The 25,721-nt window shown below is 39.1% G+C and overlaps 1 protein-coding gene across 3 annotated transcripts in view; it reads left to right on the top strand.

Annotated features, from left to right (window-relative positions):
• Nucleotides 1–25,721, top strand: part of AFG1L (AFG1 like ATPase) — a 237,506-nt gene that overhangs the window by 53,928 nt on the left and 157,857 nt on the right. For all 3 annotated transcript variants that reach the window (XM_065911302.1, XM_065911301.1, XM_065911303.1), the window contains one exon: nucleotides 22,992–23,212. In XM_065911302.1, the coding sequence (XP_065767374.1) occupies nucleotides 22,992–23,212 (221 nt within the window). The remainder of the gene's footprint in view (nucleotides 1–22,991; nucleotides 23,213–25,721) is intronic.

The raw sequence follows: 25,721 nt of genomic DNA, 5'->3' as shown, positions 1-25,721 counted from the left end.
TACTATATCTTGGTAGTCATTCCACATCAATATGTGTAGAACTGCCTCACATTTTAAATGGTTAAAATAGAATTTCATTCTATGCATATACCAGAATTTATGAAAATTAGGATTTAAGGAACATCATAATAACATGAAACTCACTGAGTGTTTGTTCGGGGTCATACAGTATGCTAAGTGCTTCCTACATACCTTACCTTATTTAATTCTCATTATCCTTATTTTGGGGATGAGAAAACCAAGGTTGCAAAAGTTATATGGCTAGTTAAGTGGCAGAACTTGTGGATTCAAGTAAAGGCTGTATTTGGACTTACATCTAAACCTAAGGCCAATGCTATTAACCTGAACTCATACTGTCTCCTATACTCAAGATTTAGTCAGTTTTGAATGTGGACATTTGATGAAAATGCAGTTAAGGTAGAAGTCAATTTAACTGTAACTAAAATTGCTCCCTCCCCTTCTTTAAGTAAAAGAAAAAATTTAAGTTAAATGTTACTCAGTATTTGGAGTCTGATTTAAGTTTGTTTTCTATCCTTTTCTTGATTTTTTTTTTGGTGGAGTTATTTACTGTTTACATTTATATTTTAAAATTTTATATTTTATATTGGAATATAGTTGACTAACAACATTGTGTTTCAGGTATAAAGTGATTCAGTTGCACGTATACATATATTCATTCTTTTTCAGATTCTTTTCCCATATAAGTTATTACAGAATATTGAGTAGAGTTTCTTGTGCTATTTATGTAAAGTTGTTGTTATCTCTGTTTTGTAGATAAATAGTCTGACCACTCTAGTGGCATCTGAACCCAGGCATTTTTGCTCTAGAAGCACAAACTTAACCACTATGTTTTACTAGCTGTTTACCAAGACGATGGACATTAACACCATCATAATCTAGGCTCATCTGAAGTCTTGTAGAACTACACAAAAGAAAGCAGCTTTGCTTGGAAACAGAAGGGCTTTTAAGCAAAAGTGTAGAAGTGACTTGTGACTGGCACTTATTGGTGTACGTATAGTCCCTCAGGGGGAGTAGGTAGAGATGAAGCTTGGCAGGTGGGCCAGATTCTGGTTAGAAAAGTCCTATGTAGTTTGCAAACATGTGGGCTCAGGGTGATTTTGTTGACTATTTCTTGAGAAGTGATCAGGTCCACTTTAGCATAATTATCCTTGGGGCCACCTGAAAAACAGATCAGGAATGCCTGGATGGGGGAATATTGGAAGCATGGTGATTATCTAGGATAGTGACTTAGGGCCTGAATTACTGGTAAAAATGGTAAAATGGAGAGCAGGGCAGCAAAGGAGGGAGTTCAGAGATACTGTTTTGGTAAAATCATGCGGCTCTCAGGGAGACAAGGAAAGAGCAGAGTTAAGGTCAATTTGGGCTTCCTAGTTTGGGCAACTTAATGCCATCATATTTTATCTATGAAAGAAAACTAAACAAACAAAAAGTAAGGCCAGAAGTATTTTAGGGGAGGTTCCATTTTGGATATATTAAATTTGAGACATTAGTGATAATTCCAGATAAATAAATCTAATTAGTTGTGGGAAATATGAGATATGCATCTAAGAAAGGAGATAGGAGGTGCTGAGAGCCATGAGAATGGAAGAACTAGCTTGGTAATATTTGTAGAATGAAAAGGAGGAAAGACTAGGAATGACTTCTTAAGGAAAACTTATTTTATGAGCCAAAGAACGTGACCTTGTCAGGGAGCAGTTAGAGAGGTCATAGAGTAATAGGAGAGAAACCAAGGAGGAGAATGGTTCTAATTTTTCTAGAACTTAAAATCAGCATATCTGTTTTACTTAAGTTAGCCTTGGAAATTGTTTCATAGGGGTGAGAGAATATGAGAGTCACATCTTGTGATTTCTTATTATTATACTGCCCTTCTGCATCTCAATGTTATATTTTTAGATCTCTCTCTTAACTGATGATTCATATTTACCTTTAGCTCACAATCTCTTTTTTAGTACATGCACATTGGAGATCCTGATCAGGTATTATTGTGAGTAGCACTCAACCATTTGAGTTGGTATTATTTATTGGTGGTATAGATTAGTGATTAAGAAAATGGACTTTGAACTTTTTATTACCTAATTAGATGAATACCCTGTGTGAAACTTCATCTTTCTTGGATTTCCATTAACATTTATTATTGTTTTAGAAAAGGATGTTCATGCCTCCTCCTGAGACTGATTAACTTCATGATAATGGTTTCTTTGGGCTTCCCTGGTGGCTCAGTGGTAAAGATTCCACCTGCCAGTGCAGGAGACGTGAGTTTGATCCCTGGGTGGGGAAGATCCCCTGGAGAAGGAAATGGCAACCCACTCTAGTATATTCTTGCCTGGGAAATCCCATGGACAGAGGAGCCTGGCGTGCTGCAGTCCATAGGGTCGCAATAGAGTCAGACACGACTTCTTAAGTGACTAAACAACAACAGGTTTCTTTGAGTTAATTTTTTTAAAGCATAGTACAACTCACTACATGGCATAGCTAGTGTCTAGATGTAGTTCTGGGGTGGAGGGTTGGCAGATGAAATAGAATGGGTTCAAGAGTGGAACTTTTTTTTTTTTTTTTTTTTTTAGTTCTACCACTTTATTGCTACCAACTCATTTCCCTCCACCCTCGTGCACTCATGCTCAGTCATGTAATCCCATGGACTTCAGCCTGCCAGACTCCTCTGTCCATGGACTTTTCCAGGCAAGAATACTGGAGTGGGTTGCCATTTCTTTCTCCAGAAGAGTGGAACTTTTGAACACGGCTACCTTGATAGCTCAGTTGGTAAGGAGTCCGCCTGCAATGCAGGAGACCCCAGTTTGATTCCTGGGTCGGGAAGATCTGCTGGAGAAGGGATCGGCTACGCACCCCAGTATTCTTGGGCTTCCCTTGTGACTTAGCTGGTAAAGAATCTGCCTGCAATACGGGAGACCTGTGTTTGATTCCTGGATTGGGAAGATACCCTGGAGAAGGGAAAGGCTACTCACTCCAGTATTCTGGCCTAGAGAATTCCATGGACTGTCTTAGTCCATGGGGTCTCAAAGAGTCGAACACGACTGACTTTCACTTACTTACTTACTTAAGAGTGGCACCCATTAGAAAGAAACTTTAGAAGTCTAGAGGCAGATTACTGATCTACCGTAGATTAGCACTGCTTTTTACCTCATGATCTTCATTCTCTTTAAGTGAATGGTGAATGTTTAAATGGATTTAACTATTTTGGATTTGTCTTTTCACAAAAGTACTACAGAAATAATAGTTGTCAATGGTCTTGAAATTGATAGTTCAGCCTTGGCACCAGTACGTTAAGTTAATATGCTCTATAAATGACAGGAGGTTATGTAGCCTCAGCTTGACTATCTCTCACACTGTTTCCTTAGGCCTCTCATAATTTTCTCTGACTAGTGACTAAGATTTGTTCTACTTTCTCTCTTAAGAACCTTTTGAATATGCCTGTTCTTCCTGCTGTGTTTTGTCTTCCTTGCCTGAAGTCCTCTGTTGAGGTCTCATTTCTGTGTGTACCCGGCTAGAGGTAACTCATACTTTAATCTTTAGAATCTTTTTCATAAGCTTCTTTCACTCTCCTTCTTGTCCTTCTTATTTCTTCTCTCCTCATTCAGCTCATCCTCAAAGATACTTTTCAACATTATCTGTCCATGTTCTTGACCAGGTACACCCGTTTTCAGCAATTTTTAAAGCCTGAACATGTAGATCTTAGTTACTTCAAAGCTCCATAATGCAATTTATATCTTAGTTATAACTTCTATAGATTCCATTTGAAAATTCTCTTTTATATATGTGTGTAAAAAATTTTAAATGAACATAACAAATAGATGTTATTTTTCTTTATTGTTTGAAAGAAAATAGATCCCTTAGATTTCATTATTAAATAGTGTTTGGAAAGAGTGAATATTAAGGAGTTACTCAGTATGCTAGGCCATGCCTATAATTACTTCAGAATAGCTTTATTCAGATTTTTAGGCAGTATTTTACTGATTTGTTATGAAATTTAAAGTACTATTTTTTTTCCTTTTGTAAAGTTACACACATTGACAGATTGAAGATTAACTAGCTTCTAAAGGAAAAGAATGATAACTGGCAAGCATTTAGTTTCAATTTTCATAATTTTTCTATTTAAATCAAAAGCACCCTTTTAAAGCCCCTAAATCAGCCATTTATAAATAAAGTAAATCATCTTGTGATGCATTCCTTGATGATGGCTTATGTTGTTTTTCTAAAGAAAGAGTTTAATTAAGATTTGATTTTCTTCTATTCTGCACTTTGTTTATTCATCACTGAATCAAACATAGGTCTTTTAGTGTCACTGGTAAATCTGACTTTTTGGGTCATTGATGACCATTGCAGTTTTCAGAAAGGCAGCTGAATATTTTTCTTTGGGTATGAATAGACCATAATAGAGCATAAACAGGCTGCATATGACCTTAGTATGGGCTTCTGTCATTGTAGGAGAACATTTCTGGTCAGTGGCCACTGTTTATAGTTTGTTAAAATCAACACAAATGTACAAAACACTCATGAATAATTGTGAACACAGTATTTGAATGGATGTTTAATAAATATGCATTAAAAATCTAATTACAGTAATGAAGTTTACAGCTGAAATTTTAATCCAACCCTTTAGAAATATTAAACGTGCTTTTCCTGATTGTGCATTTTTCTCACAGCAGTTGGGTAAACATTTTAAACTGGAAATCTAAATTCCTCATATAGTTTTGATTTCATTTAACTAAGCGTGTGTTCTTTTTGGCAACAGTCTTCTTTCTCTTTGTGAAAAAGTAAAGCTCCTTTTATTCCATAACTATTACTTAGAAGAGTTCTGATCAGTTCTGTTTTAGGACTAATGAACATATGGGATATCTGATGAATAATAAAATGTAACCTGGGAAGACTAGATTGTGATTTTGATTTCATCCTCGGGTACTGGATCAGTCATTTAATTTGATATTTCCTTTTTCTCATCTGTCAAATGAGATTAGTCATCCTAACTAACATGTCATCATGAGGCTCAAATGTCATCTATGAGGCTCAAATAAATTATTGTATGAGAAAATCCTTTGAAAACCATAAGAAATGTTATATAAGCGTGGGGTTATGCCAGGAGTAATTGAAATAGTAATATTGAAATGGTAGAGGTGGTGGATTCCAGTCAGTGAAAAGGAATAGGACGAACTCAACTCTATGTATAATTACTAAAACCTTTTTTATTTGGGGGGAAGACTCACTTTTATTAACAATGGCAAAGGACTCAGTCTGATTTCAATGCTTTGAATTCTAGAAAATGCAATTTTGATTTTTCTAAGATTGTGTGGAGGGCCTCTACAGATAACCAGGATGGTTGTTGTTATCTTGGATTTAACTACCTTTTCTCTGAATATTCTGAATATATCTAGAGGGTCTTAGAAAATATGAGCTACTGGTTTCATCATGATGCTTCAAAGAAAGCTGTTGAAATTTGGTTTATAGTATGCAGGTAAGTCACTTAGGTAACATATCTTCATTTAGTAAGATACTGCTTATGGATACTGTTTTCAAAGTAACTCCAGTTAATTATTTGCTGTGCAGCAAGATATGATGATAACATTTCATAGGATCTTCGAATATTAGAGCTGAAGAGGACCTCTGGGTTACATAGTCAAATGTCAGATAGGAATGTACTGTCTGCCTTTATTGTTTCTTTTTGAGTCATTCTGTTCGTTTTTGGGTAGCCTTAATTGCTAGAAAATACTTTAATAGGCTGAGATTTGAGCTCTCTGTAACTTCTCATTCATCGTGACTCTTTCCCCAGGGACAGCTTATATAACTCTAGTTCTCTTTGTTCTTATGGCAGTGTTCTAAGTATATCAAGACTGATGATATATATCTTATTAATTCATATAGTCATTTATTCATTTATCATATTTCCTTGTCCCAATTCCATTTGACAGCCTTTAAAACATCAAAGACTTATATTTCTCCCATTCATTCTGCAAATATTTCTTGGTGCCACCTGTATGCTAGACACAATGTGCTGGGATGTTGTTACTCTCCCCTCAGTGTCGGCCTTCTCTTATCAGTCACATCTTATGACATGCTTATGAAATCTTATGGTTTCTAGATCCTTGAAGAACTTCCCTTCCTGAGACTATAGTATGGTTTCTGAATGTCACTATGAAAACGTGGTCCACATATCAGTGTATTCCTTTGGACATTTCTGGCCAGAACAGTACTTTAGGTTACCTTTTCTCTGTCTTGTTGCATTAACTTGGTGGCCAGGTCATATTCATGTCTCACCTTAAGACTCCCTGAGCTATTAAGACAGGTTTCCTTTGTTTATACTTGATGAGTTATTTTTTTCTATTAAAAGTAAATTATTTTTATTATAAAAATACTACATGTGCATAGTAGAAAATACAGGAAAGATAATTACTGTGAACTTAATTTTTATTTTTTAAGTATACTTATTAAAGTATACGATTCACTTAGAAAAGTACACAAGCAGTAATTGTAAAGCCTACTAAATTTTTATAAACAGATTTGTGTAAATACAACCCAAATCAAGAATAGAACATCTGTAGTACTCAAAGGCTCACATTGTGTACCCTCAAAGCCATTAGTTTTTTACTCAAAATGGCAGTCACCGCCCTGGTTTATGTTATTATTGATATATCCTTTCATATGTTGATTTACACTTGTTTTCATGTGTTGGCTATTTATATAATACTGCAATGGACAGAGGCGCCTGATAGGCTACAGTCCGTGGGGTGGCAAAGAGTGGGACATGCCTTTGTGACTGAGCACCACGCACACAGTGGATGTGAGGGTGCAGTTATTTTTTTGAGATTGTGATTTTGTTTCCTTCAGAGGAATACACATAGATGAAATTGTTGGATTCTGTTTCTTAATGAATTATGTCAGATTATAGATTGCAAATGTTTTCTCCCATTCTGTGGGTTGTATCATCACTTTCTTGGTAATGTCCTTTAGTATACAAAAGTATTAATTTTGATGAAGTCCAATTTATTTTTTCTTTGGTTGCTTTTGCTTTTGGTCTCATAACTAAGAAATCATTGCCTAATCCAAGGTCATGAAGATTTACAATGCTGTTTTCTTCTAAACACTTTATCATTTTAGCTCTTAGGGTTATGTTTTTGATCCATTACTACAGGGATTTAATTGGGATTCGTTAAGTCTGAGTTTCACAGATATTGTCATTGTCCAGACAGGATTGGTTTTAGAAAGTCCACACCTGTTAGGAGAGTAAGTCTGGGATTGGCAACCTTTTTCTGGAAAGGGTCAGGTAATACTTTTGTCCTTGCCTGCCATGGTCTCTGTTGCAACTATAGTTGGCCATCCTTATTTTTGAGTTGAAGATCTGTGGATGCAGAGGGCCAACTGTATCTATTGTACTGTACCATTTTATATCAGGGACTTGAACTTTTGTGGATTTTGGTATATGAAGGGGCTCCTTGAACCAATCTGCAGATACCAAGGAACAACTGTACTCAACTCTGGTACTGTGAAAACAGCCAGAGACAATAGATGAATGGGCATAGTCATTTGGCCTGTTGGCCATAGTTTGCAGACCACTGGACTAGGAAGATATTCACCTGTACCTTATTTTTTTGGCTTGAAATTTTTAATGTATTTACATTTTAAAGCTGTCTGGAAAGTATTTTGGTATGTACTATGAGGGGATAATCTAAATTAACTTTTCTATTGTGTTCTAGTTGTCTAACTGTCACTTGTTGAATGACCTCTTGGCTCCCATTGCTTAATTCATTTATTCAACAAATATTTATTTTGTGCCTATCATATGCCAGGCATTGTAGGTGCAAGGTATACAGTGAATTAAACAGACATGACATCTTCTCTTTTGGTTTTCCTGCTGGTAAAGAATCCGCCTGCAGTGCAGGAGACCTGGGTTCTATCCCTGGGTTGGGAAAATTCCCTGGAGAAGGGAAGGGCTACTCACTGAACTATTTTGGCCTGGAGAATTCCAAGGACTATGTAGTCCATTTGGTCGCAAAGAGTCAGACAAGGCTGAATGACCTTTACCTTCCCTCTTGTGACTTGTAGTCAAGTTGAGAGAGACAGACATAAAGTAAATAACAAAGAAATAATTTCAAGTTGGGTGATAAAAGAACAGTGATAAGATTTGGTATACCTTCCTTTTTTATTATCTATATTAAGTTATTTCATGAAGACTTGCTTTGGAATGTCTACTCTGTTCATTGATCTTCGGATCACAGTATCTTGTAATTGTTTTCTCATCTGGTAGATAAGAGCCTCCTCGTTACTTCACATCTTCATGATTTTCTAAAGATGTTGGATTTGGAATTTGATGGAACTGTATTTAACCTGTAAATTAATTTGTGAAGAATCGCCAGTGTTATAATGTTGTGCCTTTCTTTCCCATAACATTGTGTCTGTCCAGTTTTCCAAATTTTCATTTATGGCTTTGAAAATTTAGTTCTCTTCACACAGATCTTACAGATTGATTGCTAATATGACTCTTCTTTATTTTAGACTTTTTAATCTTAATTGTAAGTGGGATCCTTTCTTCCCCTATTGTATTTGCAACAGGTTATTCCTGATATGTCAGAAGGATAAAGGTGTTAAATTGTTTTCCAGTATCCTTCTCCTTGGGCTTTTCTGGTGACTCAAACAGTAAAGAATCCACCTGCAATATGGGAGACCTGGGTTCGATTCCTGGGTTGGGAAGATCCCCTGGAGAAGGGCATCACAACCCACTCCAGTGTCCTTGCCTGGAGAGTCCCCGTGGACAGAGGAGCCTGACGGGCCACAGTCCATGGGCTCGCAGAGAGTCGGACACGACTGGACAGCTAAGCACAGCACACCTCAGCATCCTTCTCCTCTGCTAAGTGGAGGTGTAATGAAGCCACCAAGTTCTTTAAAACTCATAAGTGGCTCCCTGGTAAATTTACCGTTGTAAAGCCCTGTGTCACCTGGTTTCTTTACATTTTTCTGGTATCTTCATTCTTGCCCCCTGTGCCTTTTATATTTTAGCTCAGTACTGAACTTGTTTCATTTTCTTTAGTGTACCGTCCTCTCATATTTCAGAGCCTTCTCTCAGCCTGATACACCTCCTTCTCTTTTGTCTATTTTTCTCTGGCTCACTCCTGTTTCTCTTTTTGCTCTCTATTGAAACATCATTTCCTGAGTAACCTTACTTAACCTCCTTAGCCTAGGTTACTAGCTTTGGCTCTGTGATCTCACAGCATCCTTCTCTTCCCTTTCCTTGGTACCACACTTTGTTAGAGTTGTTTATCCACTTGTTTAAATCTCCGCACTGCCCTCTTGGCATTTTGAGTGCAGTTACAGTGTCTGTCTAGATGGTTGTGTTTGAAGTTTTTAGTATAGAGCTTTATACTCTATGGCTACTTTATTTGTTGTTGCTTATTCAGTTCTTCTGCTGAATAGATTTTCAATTGATTCTTTTCAGTGTAATTAAGTTTTTGAACCTATTTACACCTTTTGGTACTTTTATCCCGTTTTGTGGCACGTCAACATCATTTTGAATCTCAGCTGTGATCTAGCATTGGTCTGTCTCCTAACTTTGTGTCCTCTTTGTTTTTGAGAGCTAGGTCTTCATTTAGTGCCAAATATGTTAACACTTGGTTCTCAAAACTCAAAAAGGTGTACATTAATCTAGTTAGTCAGAATTCTTAAGAGCCAGTTGTGTGAAGTATAAGAGCTTTTATATTTATATAGAAAGGAATTTCTTTCCTCTAAGATTTCAACTTTGGGCTTTTAGTGAAAAAGCTGCTGATTCATACACATAGGGAAAAAACTTATGGTTACCAAGGAGGAATGGAGGGAGGAGGGATAAATCAGGAGTAAACAACAAGGACCAGTAACTATATTCAATATCTTATAATAGTCTGTAATGAAACAAAATCTGAAAAAAGCATATATATATATGTATGTGTAACTAAGTCACTTTGCTGTGCAGCTAACAGCATTGTAAACCAACTATACTTCAGTAAAAAAAAAAAAAAAAAAATCTGCTTCTGCTGCTGGGTTTTGGAAGAGTACAGTTTATTAGCAGAGGCAGGTTGACCCCAGAGTGCAGGCAGGGCAGAGCTCTAGCTGGGCCTGTGTAGGGTGGAAACCCAGGAGTGGGTTGATGGTTGCTTCAGGAGGCTTGAGTACTTCAAATTAGAGGGCCTGAGAGAGGTTTGTGTTTTGATTTTCTGTTGCCAGGCTGTGATAAATGGGAGCACAGTCTTCACTTATCTATACTGTTACGGTGATTTTAATGAGGGCAACATCCTGGTGGTTTGGGGTCATTTAGCTTGAGATCCTGTCTTGCACATTCACTTAACATTTTCTAACTTTTTGTAGTGTCTTAGTTCCTTTATTTGTAGGGAATAGCAATGTCTACCTTAGATTTTTTTGGAGAAGTAAGATAATATATAGAACATGCTGTCTGTACGTCAGCTATGTAGGAGGCGTTTGTTAGTGTTTTCTTTACTTTTCAGGATTCTGTTTCTCATAAGTTTTCAAATGAATCCAAGCTTTGCAAAGAAAATCTTAAGTTGTTAAAATGAACATAAAGGATATAACTTTTCTGGGTTACATAAGGACCTCTTGTAATCTATTGATTGTATATAACGTCCTTAATTCTAGTGAAGTAGACACATGTGATGTCTTGAAATAGTCAGACTCATCAAAATTTTTATTGAAGTTTTTTGGACATATAGCTGTCTAAGAAGGAATAATGCAAAAAGATAATTTTCTTTACCTTGAAAACTCTTTAAATTTGTATGATCATGTGTTATCTTGCATATCTCCAATTCTTTAATCACAGGATATTTTTGAGCTGAGAATTCTTCACAGTATGTTTTTGAGCTGAACCACTTTACTGACAAGTTGTATGTAAAATTTCTGTACATTAAATGACATCTCTACTGATTTTGAGTATAAAGTCGGAGATGGGTTCTCAAAAATATTTACCACCAAGTGAAAACCCTTAAGGGTGAAACAAACCTGTAAAATAACATTTCTGAAAGAAAAATGCTTACTTTCTGTTGAAATAGTCTGGTCCACCATTTTGCTTAAGTCTCTAAAGAATATCTGTAAGATTTTCTTAACTATCTACTTTGTGTAGAATTTGAAATTCATTCCTATTTAAAGCCCCAAAGAGCACAGAGACCACACATCCCCTTTGCTATTATTATTCTAGCTCTATGGAAATACAGTTAAACCTTATGACATATATTTTAGTCAAGGTTCTCCAGAGACAACCAATAGGATGTATGTACATTTAGAAAGAGATTTATTATAAGAAGTCATCAGCTCGTGCAATTATGGAGGTTGACAAGTGCCAAGATCTACAGTCAGTATGCTGAAGACCCAGAGACCCAGGAGAACTGGTGATGTTAATTCCCATCTGAGTCCAAAGGCCTGAGAACCAGGAGTGCCAATAGTGTGGTTCTAATCCAAAGACTGGTAGGCTTAAGACCCAGGAAGAACCGACATTTCAGTTTGATTCTAAAGGCAGGAGAAAACCAATGTTACTGCTTAAAGGCATCCAGGCTCAAGGAGTTCCCTCTTATTCAGGGGAAGATCAGACTTCTGTTCAGGATTGGATGACACCCTCCCACATAATGGAGAGCAGTCTACTCAGTCTACTGCTTCAAATGTTAATCTTATCAGAAATACCCTCACAGATGCATCTAGAGTAGTGTTTGACCAAATGTATTGGCACTCCATGGCCCGGTCAAGTTGACACATAAAATTAACTATCACAACATATATCAAGATTATTGTCCTCGTGTGTCAGCTGCATTTTCTCTCATGTTCTAAAGGTACTTGTAGTAGTCCAGTTATGTTGATTTCACAGATTAAAGTACAGAGGCAGGAAGGAATGATTTTCTGTCCTAGTCATCTTTTGAAGAGCATCAGGAGACACTCTGGCAGAAGTTGACTTCCTCTTAAGCATCATTGGCTAGGACTGTGATCTTGTGACCAACTTCCTATGATTCAGAGTTGAAATGGTGGAGTCAGGAGATAAATCTGGAGGGTATGAGTCCAGAGCCCATGCCCCTTCCATCATAACATCCTGCCTCCCTGCTGGACCTGTAGGTACTGGCTGTGCCACTACCTAGCTATGGGGACATGGACAAGTTACTTACTTAGTCCCTTTGTGCTTCAGTTTCTTTAAGTTAGGGATAATGTTAGTACCTACATCAAAAGGCGGTTGTGAGGATTAAATGATTTGAAGTGTGTAAAGTACTGAGAAAAGTACTTGGCACTTAGTGAGTACTCACTAAAAGGTTGGTAATTTTTGCTGCTGTTATTACTATCTATATGACCTTGGTCAGTTTACTTAACCTGCATTGCTAACTCTCTGGTCTAAATCATAGATATCTCTGAACTGTACTGTTAGAGTTTCCTAACTGGTCTTTCTGCCTTTTTTTTTTTTTTTAAAGGGAAAAGAAAAATTCTTCCACTTGATCTTATCAAATCCATGCTACTTACCATGGTTTGTAAGACCCTGCATGATCTGGTCCTCTCTCTCCTTTCGAACTTCACCTTATAACGTACTGCCCCTTGTAAACTTTCTCTTCTTTCCTTGAAAATGTGAAGCTTATTTCCGTTTTCACTTTAAGGTTTTGCCGGAGCTCTTTCCTCTTCCTGGGCAGTTCTCCCAGTTCTTCCTTAGGACCACTCCTTTGGATATTAGGTGTCAACTTATGTCACTTCCACAGGAAGGCTTTTCTTAATAATCTATAGGAGTCCTCAATCATTGCCTAGCATAGTGCTTCTCAGACTTCAGTGTGCATATGAAACACCTATATATGTTGTTAAAAGTGCAAATTTTGATTCAGACCCCTGGGGTGGTGCCAAAAATTCTCTACTTTTGTTGAACTCCCTGGGGAGGTCAGAGGTCCTAGGATATCACTGAGTTTTATTTTCACCAGTATACTGATCATTACGTGATCCTTTGTTGCTTCTTCATTTAATTTTTTGTCTGTCTTCCCCGTGACTGGAGGGAAGTCTTCACAAGGAAAGATATTTGTTTTTAAGTGTAGTTTCACCGGTGATAAGAATAGTGTCTGAGCTACATAGTTGGTTCTCAAGAAACGTGAATGAATGAATCTAACAGATTCATTTATGGGTGTTTTTAGTTATTTTTATAATAGGATTATTGTGCAGAGTAAAGCAACTCATTATGTGAAGTTGCTTAACCTAGTCCCTAGTACACTGTAGGTGCTCAATAAATGTGAGCCACTATTAATAGAATTTTCTTTTAAACTCAAAATTTTGACAATTCTTTTTAAAACAGTGATTTTTAACCAGTTTTTGTTCACTTGTTTGAAATTCTGAAGGAATCTGTAGTATATTTAGAGGTCTTAGCTCAAGAAAAATGCACAAACATGCACACAGATACTTTTAATTTCAGAAAGCTCTCAGACCCACCCCGCCCTTCACTGCCAGCCTGTCATGACCCTTAGTCAAGACCTTATTTAAAAAAATACAAAAAAAAACAACCCATGTGTATGTAACAATTCTTGTTAGGGCTGTTTGCATCAGTTTGCCTTTTTGTAATTTCTTAACAGTTGTACTGTTGAATTGCCTCTTCTTTCTGCCTTATGAGTTGTTATGTGCCATTAAGAAGAGCATGAGTTAAAAAAATAAAAAAAAAGAAGAGCATGAGTGCATGTGTACGTGGTCGCTCAGGTGTGTCCTACTCTTTGTGACCCCGTGGACTGTAGCCTGCCAGGCTCCTCCTGTTCATGGGGTTTTCCAGGCAAGAATACTAGAATGGGTTGCCACGCCCTCCTCCAGGGGATCTTTTGGACCCAGGGATTGAACCTGTGCCTCTTGCTTCTCCTGCATTGGTGGATTCTTTACCACAGAGCCACCTGGGAAGCCCCCAAAGAGTGTAACTGTGGTTTATACTATTAATGCAGTGAGATTATTTAAGTGAAACATGTTAGCATAGACTTTAAGAGTGCAGAACTTAAGAATTTTCTTTTGTTCTAAATCTCTGTTTTAAGATGAAATCTTAAATATTGGGGGAACTCCCTTCTTTTTCTGCCAGTAGTGCCTCCGCAACAAACAGACATGATTTGTGTTCTTAAAACTTGCTGGATTTTTGTAGGAAGTGTGCCAAGCATTAAACCCACAAAGTGACACCGGACAAGAAGGGCAAGGATTCTTTGAATGCCCAGGAAAAGTGGTCTTATGACAGGAAGCAGAGAAGCTATGATGGGCAGACTGAGCTGCTTTTCTGGAAAAAAGGCTAAAATTACGAAAGGTGATTGTGCTGAGGCTTGAATTCATGGAGCTTAGAAAGTGCTGCAAATTTAGAGAGTACTGACTGTTAAGGCCTGCAAGCATTTTGAACTGGGAGGAGATAAAAGGGCTAAGTGGTCCGGTCCTAAGCTTCATCTTTTATTTTTTTATGAAGACAGTAAAATCTTAAACTTATGTTCATTAAAAAAAAAGTTGGTGGAGGGGTAGCTGAAGTAATAACAAATAAACCTGTTAAAGCCTGGGGAAACTAATTTATTTTCCTTAGGGAGAAAAATGGATCTAATTGTTAGAGTACGCTTTAGAAAATTATAATAGATTATTCAGATGCTAAAATATCATAATATTGACTAAATCTTATAGCAGGTGGGCAATGGAGTATAGTAGAATCTTCCTAAAACTTAGTTTAGTGAAATAAGGTAGAAAAGTGAGATATTAAAACAGTTTAAATTTTTTTTTTTTTTGCCTCTAAAATCTCCCATTTATGTTTGTGGATTAGTGTGTGGATCTTCAGAATGGCATTTTCCCACTGTCCATTTGGAGTACAATAAGGCAAATTAATACAAATCAAAATAATATGGCAGCAGCATCACATAATTTGTGTACACTGATGTAGTAACAGATTTAATTTAGTGCAGCTTTTGAGAAGTCTTTTGTGTTTCAATTTATACAGCTGCTATCCAGGCCTAAGCTGGCCAATCTTTCAGCCTTGAGCATCTTGCCTGACTGATTGTTTCTTTTTAAAAAGACTTTATTATTTTTTTAGAGCAGTTTTAGGTTCACAGCAAAATTCAGAGAAAGGTACAGAGATTTGCCAAATACCCCCCGCCTGCCCCTCAACATGTCCCCATTATCTCTGTCCCATCCAGAGAGGTACATTTGTTACAGTTGATGAACCTCCACTGACACAGCATCATCATCCGAAGTCCATAGTTTACAGTAGGGTTCACTCTTGGTGTGGTACAGTCTACGAATATGGACAAATGTATAATGACATGTATCCATCTGTATAGTGTATTTTAAGGTATTTTCACTACCCTAAAAATCCTGTGTTCTACCTATTCACATCTTCTTCCTATCTACTTGCTTCCTTTTTCTACTACTGATCTTTTTACTATCTTCATAGTTTTGCCTTTTGTAGAATGTTGTTGTCATATAATTAGGATATAGGACCTTACACTATATAGCTTTTTCAAATTGATCTTTCACTTAGTTATGTGCTTTTACTTTTTTTTTTTTAATGTGTTTTCATGGCTTGATAGACTCATTTCTTTTTAGTGTTGAATAATGTTCCATTTTCAGGGTGTGCCAGTTTATTTATCCATTCTCCTTCTGAAGGACATCTTGGTTGCTTCCAAGATATGGCAAATGATTGCCATAAGAATAAGAATAAAGATGAATCATAAGAATAAAGATGCTATAGATATATGTGTGCAGGTTTTTTGTAGGCATAAGTTTCCAGCTTCTGTGGGTAAATACCAAGGAGCATAATAGTTGGATTGTATGATAAGAGTATGTTTAGTTTTGTAACAAACTGCCAAATTGTCTTTTAAAGTGGCTGTACCATTTTGCATGCTCATCAAGAAAGAGAGGTCCTATTGCTCTACATCCTGGCCAGCGTTTGTCAGTGTTCTGGATTTTGGCCATTCTAATAGGCGTGTAGTGGTATCTCATTGTTCTTTTAATTTGCATTTCTGTGATGGCATATGATGTGATCTTTTCATATGGTTCTTTGTCATATGTGTATCTTTGGTGAGGTTTCTGTTAAAGGTTTTAGCCCAGTTTTTAATCAGATTGTTTTCTAGTGAGTTTTTAGAGTTCTTTGTGTGTTTTGGAAAATAGTCTTTTGTCAGATGGATCTTTGGCAAGTATTTTCTCCCAGTCTGTGGCTTGTCTTCTTACTAGACCATGACATTGTCTTTTGCAGAACTGAAGTTTTTAATTAAGTCTAGCTTATCAATGATTTCTCTCATGAATTGCACTTTTGGTATTGTATCTAAAAAGTTAAAACGGTACCCAAGATCACCTAGGTTTTGCCTGTATTTCTCACATGATATCTTCTAAGAGTTTTATAGTTTGGTTTTTTACAATTAGTCCTATGATGCATTTTTAAAAAAATATTTATTTATTTTGCTGCACCTGGTCTTAGTTGCAGCATATGAACTCTTGATTGTGGCATGTGGTGTCTAGTTCCCTGACTAGGGATCGAAGCTGGGCCTGCCTGCATTGGGAGTGCAGAGTCTTAGTCACTGGACCACCGAGGAAGTCCCCCTATGATGCAGTTTGAGTTAATTTTTGTGAGGTGTAAGGTCTATGTCTAGATTCACTTTTTTGTATGTGGTTGTGCTGTTGTCCCAGCATCATTTATTGAAAAGATTATCTTTGCTTCACTGTGTTACCATTCCTCTGTCAAAATTAATTGGCTATATTTATGTGGCTATATTTCTGGACTCTCTATTCTGTTTTATTGGTCTGTTTGTCTATTCTTTTGTCAATACAGTGCTATCATGATTATTGTAGCTTTATAGTAAGTTTTGAAGTTGGGTAGTGTCAGTCCTCCAATTTTGTTCTTCTGCATTGGTATAGTGTTGGTTATTTTGGGTCTCTCTTGCTTCTTCATTTAAACTTTAGAATTATTTTGTCAGTATCCACAAAATAACTTGCCAGAATTTTAATTGAGATTCGGTTGAATCTGTAGATCAAGTTGGGAAGAAATGACATGTTGACAATATTTAGTCTATCCTTGAGCATAGAATATTTCTCCATTTTTAAGTTCTTTGATTTTGTTCATCAGCATTCTGTCATTTTCTGCATATAGATCTTTTACATATTTTGTTAGATTTACACCTTAGTATTTAATTTTGGGGAGTGCTAATGTAAGTGGTATTAAAAAAATTTTATTAATTCAGCTGTGCTGGTCTTAGCTGTGGCACACAAGATCTTTGATCTTACATTGAGGCGTGAGGGAATCTTTAGTTGTGGCATGGGGGATCTAGTTCCATGACCAGGAATTGAACCTGGGCTCCTTGTACTGGGAGTGGAGAATCTTAGACACTGGGCCACCAGGGAAGTCCTTAAATGCTATTGCTTTTAATTTTACATTCCACTGTTCACTGCGGGCGTATATGAAAGTGATTGACTTTTGTATATTAACCTTATATCTTATAACCTTACCGGAATTGCTTGCTAGTCCTAGGAGTCTTATTTTGTTGTTTCTTTTGTATTTTCTATATAGACAATCATGTCATTTGGCAACAGAACATGTTATTTCTTCCTTTTCAATCTGCATACCTTTTATTTCCTCTTCTTGTCTTATGGCATTATTTAATACTGTGTTGATATGGAGTTAAGAGAGGGGACATCCTTTCCTTGTTCTTGATCTTAGTGGGAAACTTCTAGGCTATTACCGTGAAGTATATTTTTAGCTGTAGGGTTTTTGTAGATTTTCTTTATCAAGATAAAGAATTTCCCTCTATTCTTAGTTTACTGAGAGTTCTAATCATGAATGGGTGTTAGTTTTTGTCAAATGCTTTTTCTGTGTTTATTGATACCTTGAACCTCAGAATGAGAACACCATCTGTGTTGGGGATCCCATTAAGACTACCCTCTGGTGATTTACTAAAAGACTCAGAGGACTCAGCATATAGTTGTACTCAAGGCTACCATTTATTATAGTGAAAGGATACAAAGAACAATCAGCAAAGGGAAAAGGCATGTGGGGGAAGGTTTGGGAAAAAATTAGAAGCTTATAAGCATCTTCTCTCAGTGGAGTCAAACAGAACATGCTTAATACCTCTAGCAACTTTGACAACAGGTGTGAAATGTTGTCTATTAGGAAGGTTCTTTAGAGACTCAAGGCCTAGGGTTGAGTGGTAGTTATGGACACACCTTCTGCCGGTCCATGCATGCGTGCTTAGTTGCTATAGTCATGTCTGATTCTGCAGCCCTATGGACTGTAGCCCACCAGGCTCCTCTTTCCATGGGCAAGAATACTGGAGTGGGTTGCCATGATCTCTGTCGGGGGATCTTCCCTACCCAGGGATTAAACCTGCATCTTTTATGCCTCCTGCATTGGCAGGTGGGTTCTTTACTGCTAGTGCCACCTGGGAAGCCCACCCTCTGCCTAAGTTCAGTCCAATTCAGTCGCTCAGTTGTGTCCGCTCTTTGCGACCCCATGAATCGCAGCACGCCAGGCCTCCCTGTCCATCACTAACTCCCGGAGTTTACTCAAACTCATGTCCATTGAGTTGGTGATGCCATCCAGCCATCTCATCCTCTGTCGTTCCGTTCCCTTCTCCTCCTGCCCCCAATCCCTTCCAGCATCAGGGTCTTTTCCAATGAGTCAACTCTTCGCATGAGGTGGCCAAAGTATTGGAGTTTCAGCTTTAGCATCAGTCCTTCCAGTGAACATCCAGGACTGATCTCCTTTAGGATGGACTGGTTGGACCTCCTTGCAGTCCAAGGGACTCTCAAGAGTCTTCTCCAACACCACAGTTCAAAAGCATCAATTCTTCAGTGCTCAACGTTCTTCACAGTCCACATCTCACATCCATACATGACCACTGGAAAAGTCATAGCCTTGACTAGATGGACCTTTGTTGGCAAAGTAATGTCTCTGCTTTTTAATATGCTCTCTAGGTTGGTCATAACTTTCCTTCCAAGGAGTAAGCGTCTTTTAATTTCATGGCTGCAATCACCATCTGCAGTGATTTTGGAGCCGAACAAAATAAAGTCTGCCACTGTTTCCACTGTATCCCCATCTATTTCCCATGAAGTTATGGGACCAGATGCCATGATCTTAGTTTTCTGAATGTTGAGCTTTAAGCCAACTTTTTCACTCTCCTCTGTCACTTTCATCAAGAGGCTTTTTAGTTCTTCTTCACTTTCTGCCATAAGGGTGGTGTCATCTGCCTATCTGAAATTATTGATATTTTCTCCCAGCAATCTTGATTCCAGCTTGTGCTTCTTCCAGCCCAGCGTTTCTCATGATGTACTCTGCCTCAGTTCAGTCACTCAGTCGTGTCAGACTCTTTGCAACCCCATGAATCGCAGCACGCCAGGCCTCCCTGTCCATCACAAACTCCCGGAGTTTACTCAAACTCATGCCCATCGAGTCGGTGGTGCTATCCAGCCATCTCATCCTCTGCCTAGCCTGTGCCACAATTCCAGACCTGTAGAAGTAAACTAGGTGTTCGGCATAAACCATATTGCTTGTATATAATATAAACATTTAGGCACAGTGAGTCACTCTTACTATTTCTGGGATTGATGGGAACCCTCTGGGAATTCAAGCTGCCAGTCAAGGCCCCACTTTTGCAAGCAGGCATTTCTAAGCTCTGCAGTCTGAGGCCTGCTGTGTTAACTCTTTTCTGTGCACTGTTCTTACTTAATGTGATCCTATAAGGTAGGGAAGAGGCCTTAGGGGCTACTTTGGAAATGAAGGGATATGGGTGTGAGAATGAGGGAGATATGGAGAGGATGGGACTTTGTTACCCCTTCTTCTTTTCTCTTAAGTACATTTAGGATCCAATGAAAGGTTTTGTGTATAGAAAAGGTGCTGCTATTAAAATTACATTTGAAAATCACTCCTTTAAACAATGAGATGAATTTTAAGCCAAATATTGATAAAATCACATTTGGATTTTAACAGGATCATTTCTGTTGTTGATGGAAGATGTTTTTTTAAGAGATTGTGGTCAAGATAAATTTGAGGCTGGAGATGATCAGAGGCCAGGAGACCAAGCCAGAGATAATTAAGAGCTTTGGCTGGAGTGGTTATATGAAGAAGGAGGAGGGAATGGATTAGAGAGGCTTTAGGATATAAAATTGGGTAAAGAGCTTCTCTGATGGCTCAGAGTAGAGTCTGCCTGCAGTGTGAGAGATGTGGGTTTGATCCCTGGGTTGGGAGGATCCCCTGGAGAAAGAAATGGCAACCCACTCTAGTACTCTTGCCTGGAAAAATCCCATGGATGGAGGAGCCTGGTGGGCTACAGTCCGTGGAGTTGCCAAGAGTCAGACACAGCTGAGTGACTAACATACACACAGAAAATTGGGTAGCATTGATGACTGATTGGCTGAGGACCTGGTTGCGGTCTGGGGAAGGAGTTTGGGGATAGAGAAGGAGATTAGCATTATCTTAGGTTATTTTACTTAGTTGATTCCGGGGAGAGGAAAAGAGCATTTTCCCTGGTTGTGAGAGTCTCAAACCCTCCAATACTACTGGGTATCCACCACTTCCAATTCCGACACTATCTACCTGAAGGTAGTAGCATCAGCTCCCACATGTTAAAGGGCCAATCCCAAACAAATGGCGCCACTTCAGAGGCCAGCTGCAACTGTGCTGCCCTGCTTCCCACCCTTCTGCATGGCTGAATTCAAGTTCAGGGGGTTGATAATTAGATAAGTTATATAATTTTCTAGTAATGGTCATAGAACTCAGAAACAAACACTTTAAATGTTTATCAGTTTGTTATGAAGGGTCTGTTCAACTCAGGAACAGGCAATTGGAAGGGATGCACAGGGCAAGGGATGGGGCTTCCATGCCCTCTCCGGGTACGTCACCTTCCCTTGATGTGTTCAGCATCCTGGATGCTCTCCAGATCTTATTGTTCAAGAGTGTTTATAGAGTTTAACCTCCAGCCTCCCTTGTCCTCATAGGTTGGTGGATAGGACTGAAAGTTCCAACTTTCTAAACACTTGGTCTTTCTGGGAACCAGCCCTGTCCTGAGACAATTTTCAGGACCTTCCCTGAGTTCATTAGCATATGTGTGATGGAAAGAGGCTCATTATGAATAACAAAAGATGCTCTGTCACTTAGGAAATTCCAAGGATTTTATGAGCTCTGTGTCAGGGACTGTGGACCAACTGCAAGTATGTTTCTTATACCACCCTAGTAAACATCTCAAATTGCTGGAAACCTCTGCGGAACTCTCAACCTGTGCCTTCAGCTTCAGCATGAATCCAAATCTTGTCCTTGGTCCTCTGAGGCCTAGGATCCCGGGAGACCCTTAGTTTGGTTCTCTATTGCAGGCTGTAAGCCCCATGTATTAGTTAGGGTACAATTTAGGCCTCTGTAACAAAGAGACCCCAAAATACACTGCCTGAAAAGCAAGATAGACGTTTATTTTACATAAAAATCCAGGCAGGTGGTCCAGAGCTGTGTTGGCAGCCCAGCACTGTTGGGGAACTCTGCTCTGCTGTGCTCAGCATTCTGTGTGCTCTCCTTGCCAGGTTGGCCCTTCCAGCTGCAGCCGTGGCACTTTCTTTCTAGACAGGGGGGGTAGGGAAAGAGAGGAGGGGAATCTGCCCTTTCCCTTTAAGTGCTCTGGAGCAGAGCACGCACATTTCAGCTTACGGCCCATTGGTCACGTGGCCATCCTAGCTGCCAGAGAGACCTGGGTGTGGAATATTTTACTGGGCTGACTTGTACCCAGCTAAAACCCCTATTTAGAAAGGGAGAACCTTTATTAGGGGATAGCCCTGCCCTATCCTCCACAGTCACAGTATATTTAAGGATTTTTTTCCCTTTTTTAGAAAAAGATGAAAATAATGTTGTGACTTCTTTTTTTTCTAAATTAAGTAATTTTCATATTATTGAAACAAAGGGAACACGGTATTCAATGAAACAAGAGAAATTCTGGCAAAATACCCTTGCAGAATCTTTATCTAAAAATGTGCCAGCTTGAACCTGCCCCAATAAGGAATGGAGTTATAACTGGACCTTACCACAGATAATCAGTTTTCTTCCTCGAGAAGCTAAAAAAAGGATGAACACACCTCCCTGCTTGGAAACACTCTTCTTATCTCTCAGCTCTTTGTGTTCAACCTAAAGGTAATGGAAAAGGAGAAGGAATCTTGTAAGCAGAGAACTGAATTTAACATGGTAACGTCTGAATGCTGTGTTGTTTTGGATAAGGAATAAAGAGGCAATAGAAAACCCTTTGCGACTAGTCTCTAAGTCTGTGCCTTGGTATTAAAGAACCAGATTTAGGCCTAATGCGAAGAAAGGCACCACCTCTGCTGTGGGGAAGGATGCGATGAACCTTGGTGGCGTTCAATGGAGTGAAGGTAAAGCTGGCACTCTAGAGGTGGTTAGGCTTCCTAGAGAGCTTCCCTGGTGATTCAGACAGTAAAGAATCTACCTGCAATGCAGGAGACCTGGGTTTGATCCCTGGGTTGGGAAGATCTCCTGAAGGAGGGTATGGCAACCCACTCAAGTATTCTTGCCTGGAAAATCCCATGGACAGAGGAGCCTACAGTCCCTGGGGTCACAAAGGCTTCCTGGAAGAGGGGTTATAGTGATAGGTTATGAGTTTGGGGTTTATTAAATTGAGTCAATCATTTATATATTTATTGTCCAAAATGTGTATGTTTTTATTTATTTATTTTTTCAAAATGTGTATGTTTTTAAAAAATTATTTATTTATTTGGCTGCTCTGAGTCTTAGTTGTAGCATGTGAGATCTAGTTCCCTAACCAGGGATCCAACCAGGCCCCCTGCTTTGGGAACACAGAGGCTTAATCACTGGACCACCGGAGAAGTCCCCCAAATTTGTTTTATATTATGGTTTTCATCAAAATGATTTTTACAACAGCTGCTCAAATATGTACAGTTGTAATTGGTTAAAAGTTTTAAGAAACAGTATTGAGCACTATGAAATACCTTCATTTCAGAAAGGCTTAAATCTTATATATATATATATTTGTTTATAGCCTATTCACTTCAGCCCCCTGAGAGTATGTCTCCAACTGCTGCTACAGAGGCTTATTCAAAAGCTTTAGCTGTTTGCCATGGACCACTGGACCACTATGACTTTCTGATCAAAGCTCGTGAGCTAAAGGATGATGAGCATCAAAGAAGAGTCATACAATGTCTGCAGAAACTGCATGAGGACCTTAAAGGATACAGGATAGAGGAAGGCCTTTTTTCTAAGGTAAGATTTGTGTCATGTTAAAGATGGAACAGTTAAAAGTGTGAGCATTTTAAAAATGGATTAAATGCACTTGGGTGCAATCATGAAAGAGCTTGAAAATTTCCTACTAGTTCCTTTAAACAAGCTCTGTTGGATCCCCATTTTTTACCTCTTTGTGTTCTGTAGCTTTCTTTTACCTTCAAGGGGATTCAAATAGCTTCATACGGAAGTAGTAAAAAGAATACCTAAAAAATAACAGTTACAGTGAAAACGTGTATGCAATTCAAAGCTTCCCCCTCTCTCTAGCTCAGGCCTGACCTGGGATCAGTAGTAGAGAAGAGGGAGCGACTTGTTCTTTTTTCTCTCCCCTTCTCTCTCTGCTAGCTTGGCTTCCCTAGGGTCAGAATGAGGGGGATAGAAGATTAAACAGCAGAGTCTTGAGTGACCAGTTAAGGGCCGTTTGTGGTAGATGCTGATATGCTAGCTCTCTGTGAGGGGCATTGTGTGCGTTCTTCAGGACTCCCATGAGGACCTCCCCGCTGCCTCACGTGACCGACTTGCTGTGACTCTAAGGAGCAAACGTCTCACAGCACAGCCCTGTGGTGCGGGGATGGCCTTGCCCTTGCCCTTAGCCTTCTTCAGTAGGGTCCTTTCAGGACAGCTCTAGCCAGGTCACCTTTGTGGGGTCTCCTGAGACCACCCAAGTAACACAGCTCCTTCCTCCAAACCCTACTGCATGGGCAGTGTGGGTCAGTCTCCTGCCCTTGGACTTCTGCAGATGTAAGAAGCAAACCCCAGTGTCTGTTCTGCATACCCCTGTACTCCTGGGGACAAATACATGTCCGGTTCTTCTGTGAACTCTTTCACACCCTGCTTGGGTAGCTGTCTGCAGATTTTCTCCACGTAAGTGAGCATCCAGCTGGGGAGAGGATGCCCATTTTGCCTTAATTCTAATCTGTTTGGATGTTTCTCTTGGGGACCCCTTGCACTTGATGTGAGGTTGGTTCATCCAGGGGAAATGCCACAGGATTCTTTACCCAGCTGACAATTTTCTACCTTGATTACTTTGGTTGTGGGGCTGTTTTTTTTATCTCCCCCGCCCCCCCCGCCTCTTTTTAAGGAATTCCTGCATATATACAACTAGTGCCTCTCTTTAGTGTATAGGGGGACCTTTTTCTCTTGTCCTCAGCTTTGAGTTTTTGCTGAAATTCTGAAACAACAGGGAAAACTCCCATTCCTTGTTCTGCTGTAGAAGCTGTGTTATCAGTGGTGTCATCTTTGAATTATGAGGGATGTTAATAGTAATGAGAGTTAGAATATGGTTCAACCTAAGAAACTAGTTTTCCTTTAATTGACTGACCAAACTACTTACCCTCCTTAACACAAATATCCTTTTATTATAAGGTCTTTATAAGAAAGGTACTGTATAACAATATAACAATAACAATATAACTAAAACAATAGTACTTTATAAGTTCTACTGAAAGTAATTTTACTTTTTAAAAAGCACTTGAGAATGTAACAAAATAGTTTTCTTTTTATGTAAGGAAACACACTGCATTGTATTAACATGTTTTGGTTAAAAACAATAAAGTATTATTTAGGCTTGAGAAAGAAATGGAGATGTAGAATGAGATTATAAAAGAAAATAGCAACAAAGGGCATCTCCATCACTCAGCCAGGCCTCCCAGAGCCTGCACCAGCTTTTGGCACCATTCTCAGGTGGCACCATGGTAAAGAATCCACCTGCCAATGCAGGAGATACAAGAGGCATGGGTTCAGTCCCCTGGGTTGGGAAGATTCCCTGGAGGAGGAAATGGCAACCCACTCCAATTTTCTTTCCTGGAGAATTCCTCGGGTGGAGGAGCCTGGCAGGCTAGAGTCCATGGGGTCACAGAGAGTCAGACACAACGGGGCAACCGAGCACAGTGACTCTGAAAGCCCTGATGACGGGCAGGCAGCGGGCCCTGCTGGTTCTCCAGTGCCTTGCCATTCATAGTGATCTGTTTGCTCTTTGCTCCTTCTCCCCCACTCTCTTTCCCACTCTGTTCATCCTACCAGCTGCTCATTTCTTTTCCTGTATCTGTGGTTTAAGTTCCCGAGGAGGAATCCGAGAGGCGACCCAAACACTTCATCCCTGTTTGGGCAGACGTTTCACACCAGTTTTCCGGGGCTGCTAGTCAACACACAGATCGGCTCTCTGTATAAGGTGCTACCCGGTGCTCCCGTGAGCAGGGCAGTTTCCCTCAGAAGCGGACTGTGCGGCTGGGCGCCAGGGTGTGGTGGCTGGTCCAGCACCATGGTCATGGGAAATAACGATGAATTATCCCTTTTGATGGCCAGCGTTTTCTCTTTCTCTTGTGTTCCCAAAAGTTTATGGGTGAATCAAGAAGTAAAAAGTTTGGAAACCATAGATTGCTTAAGTATTGCATACTTAATTATAGTTTGTATTACAGGAGGTCTTCCAAATAAAATAACAACTTTTTTATGTGTCCTAGCCAGGAGACAAGATGTTTTACTTAGCAGATTT

This window comes from Muntiacus reevesi, chromosome 19 (genome assembly GCF_963930625.1).
Source record: "Muntiacus reevesi chromosome 19, mMunRee1.1, whole genome shotgun sequence".
Lineage (NCBI taxonomy): Eukaryota > Metazoa > Chordata > Mammalia > Artiodactyla > Cervidae > Muntiacus > Muntiacus reevesi.
The sequence above is the reverse complement of the archived record's forward strand: the minus strand, read 5'-3'. Positions and strand labels throughout refer to the sequence as shown.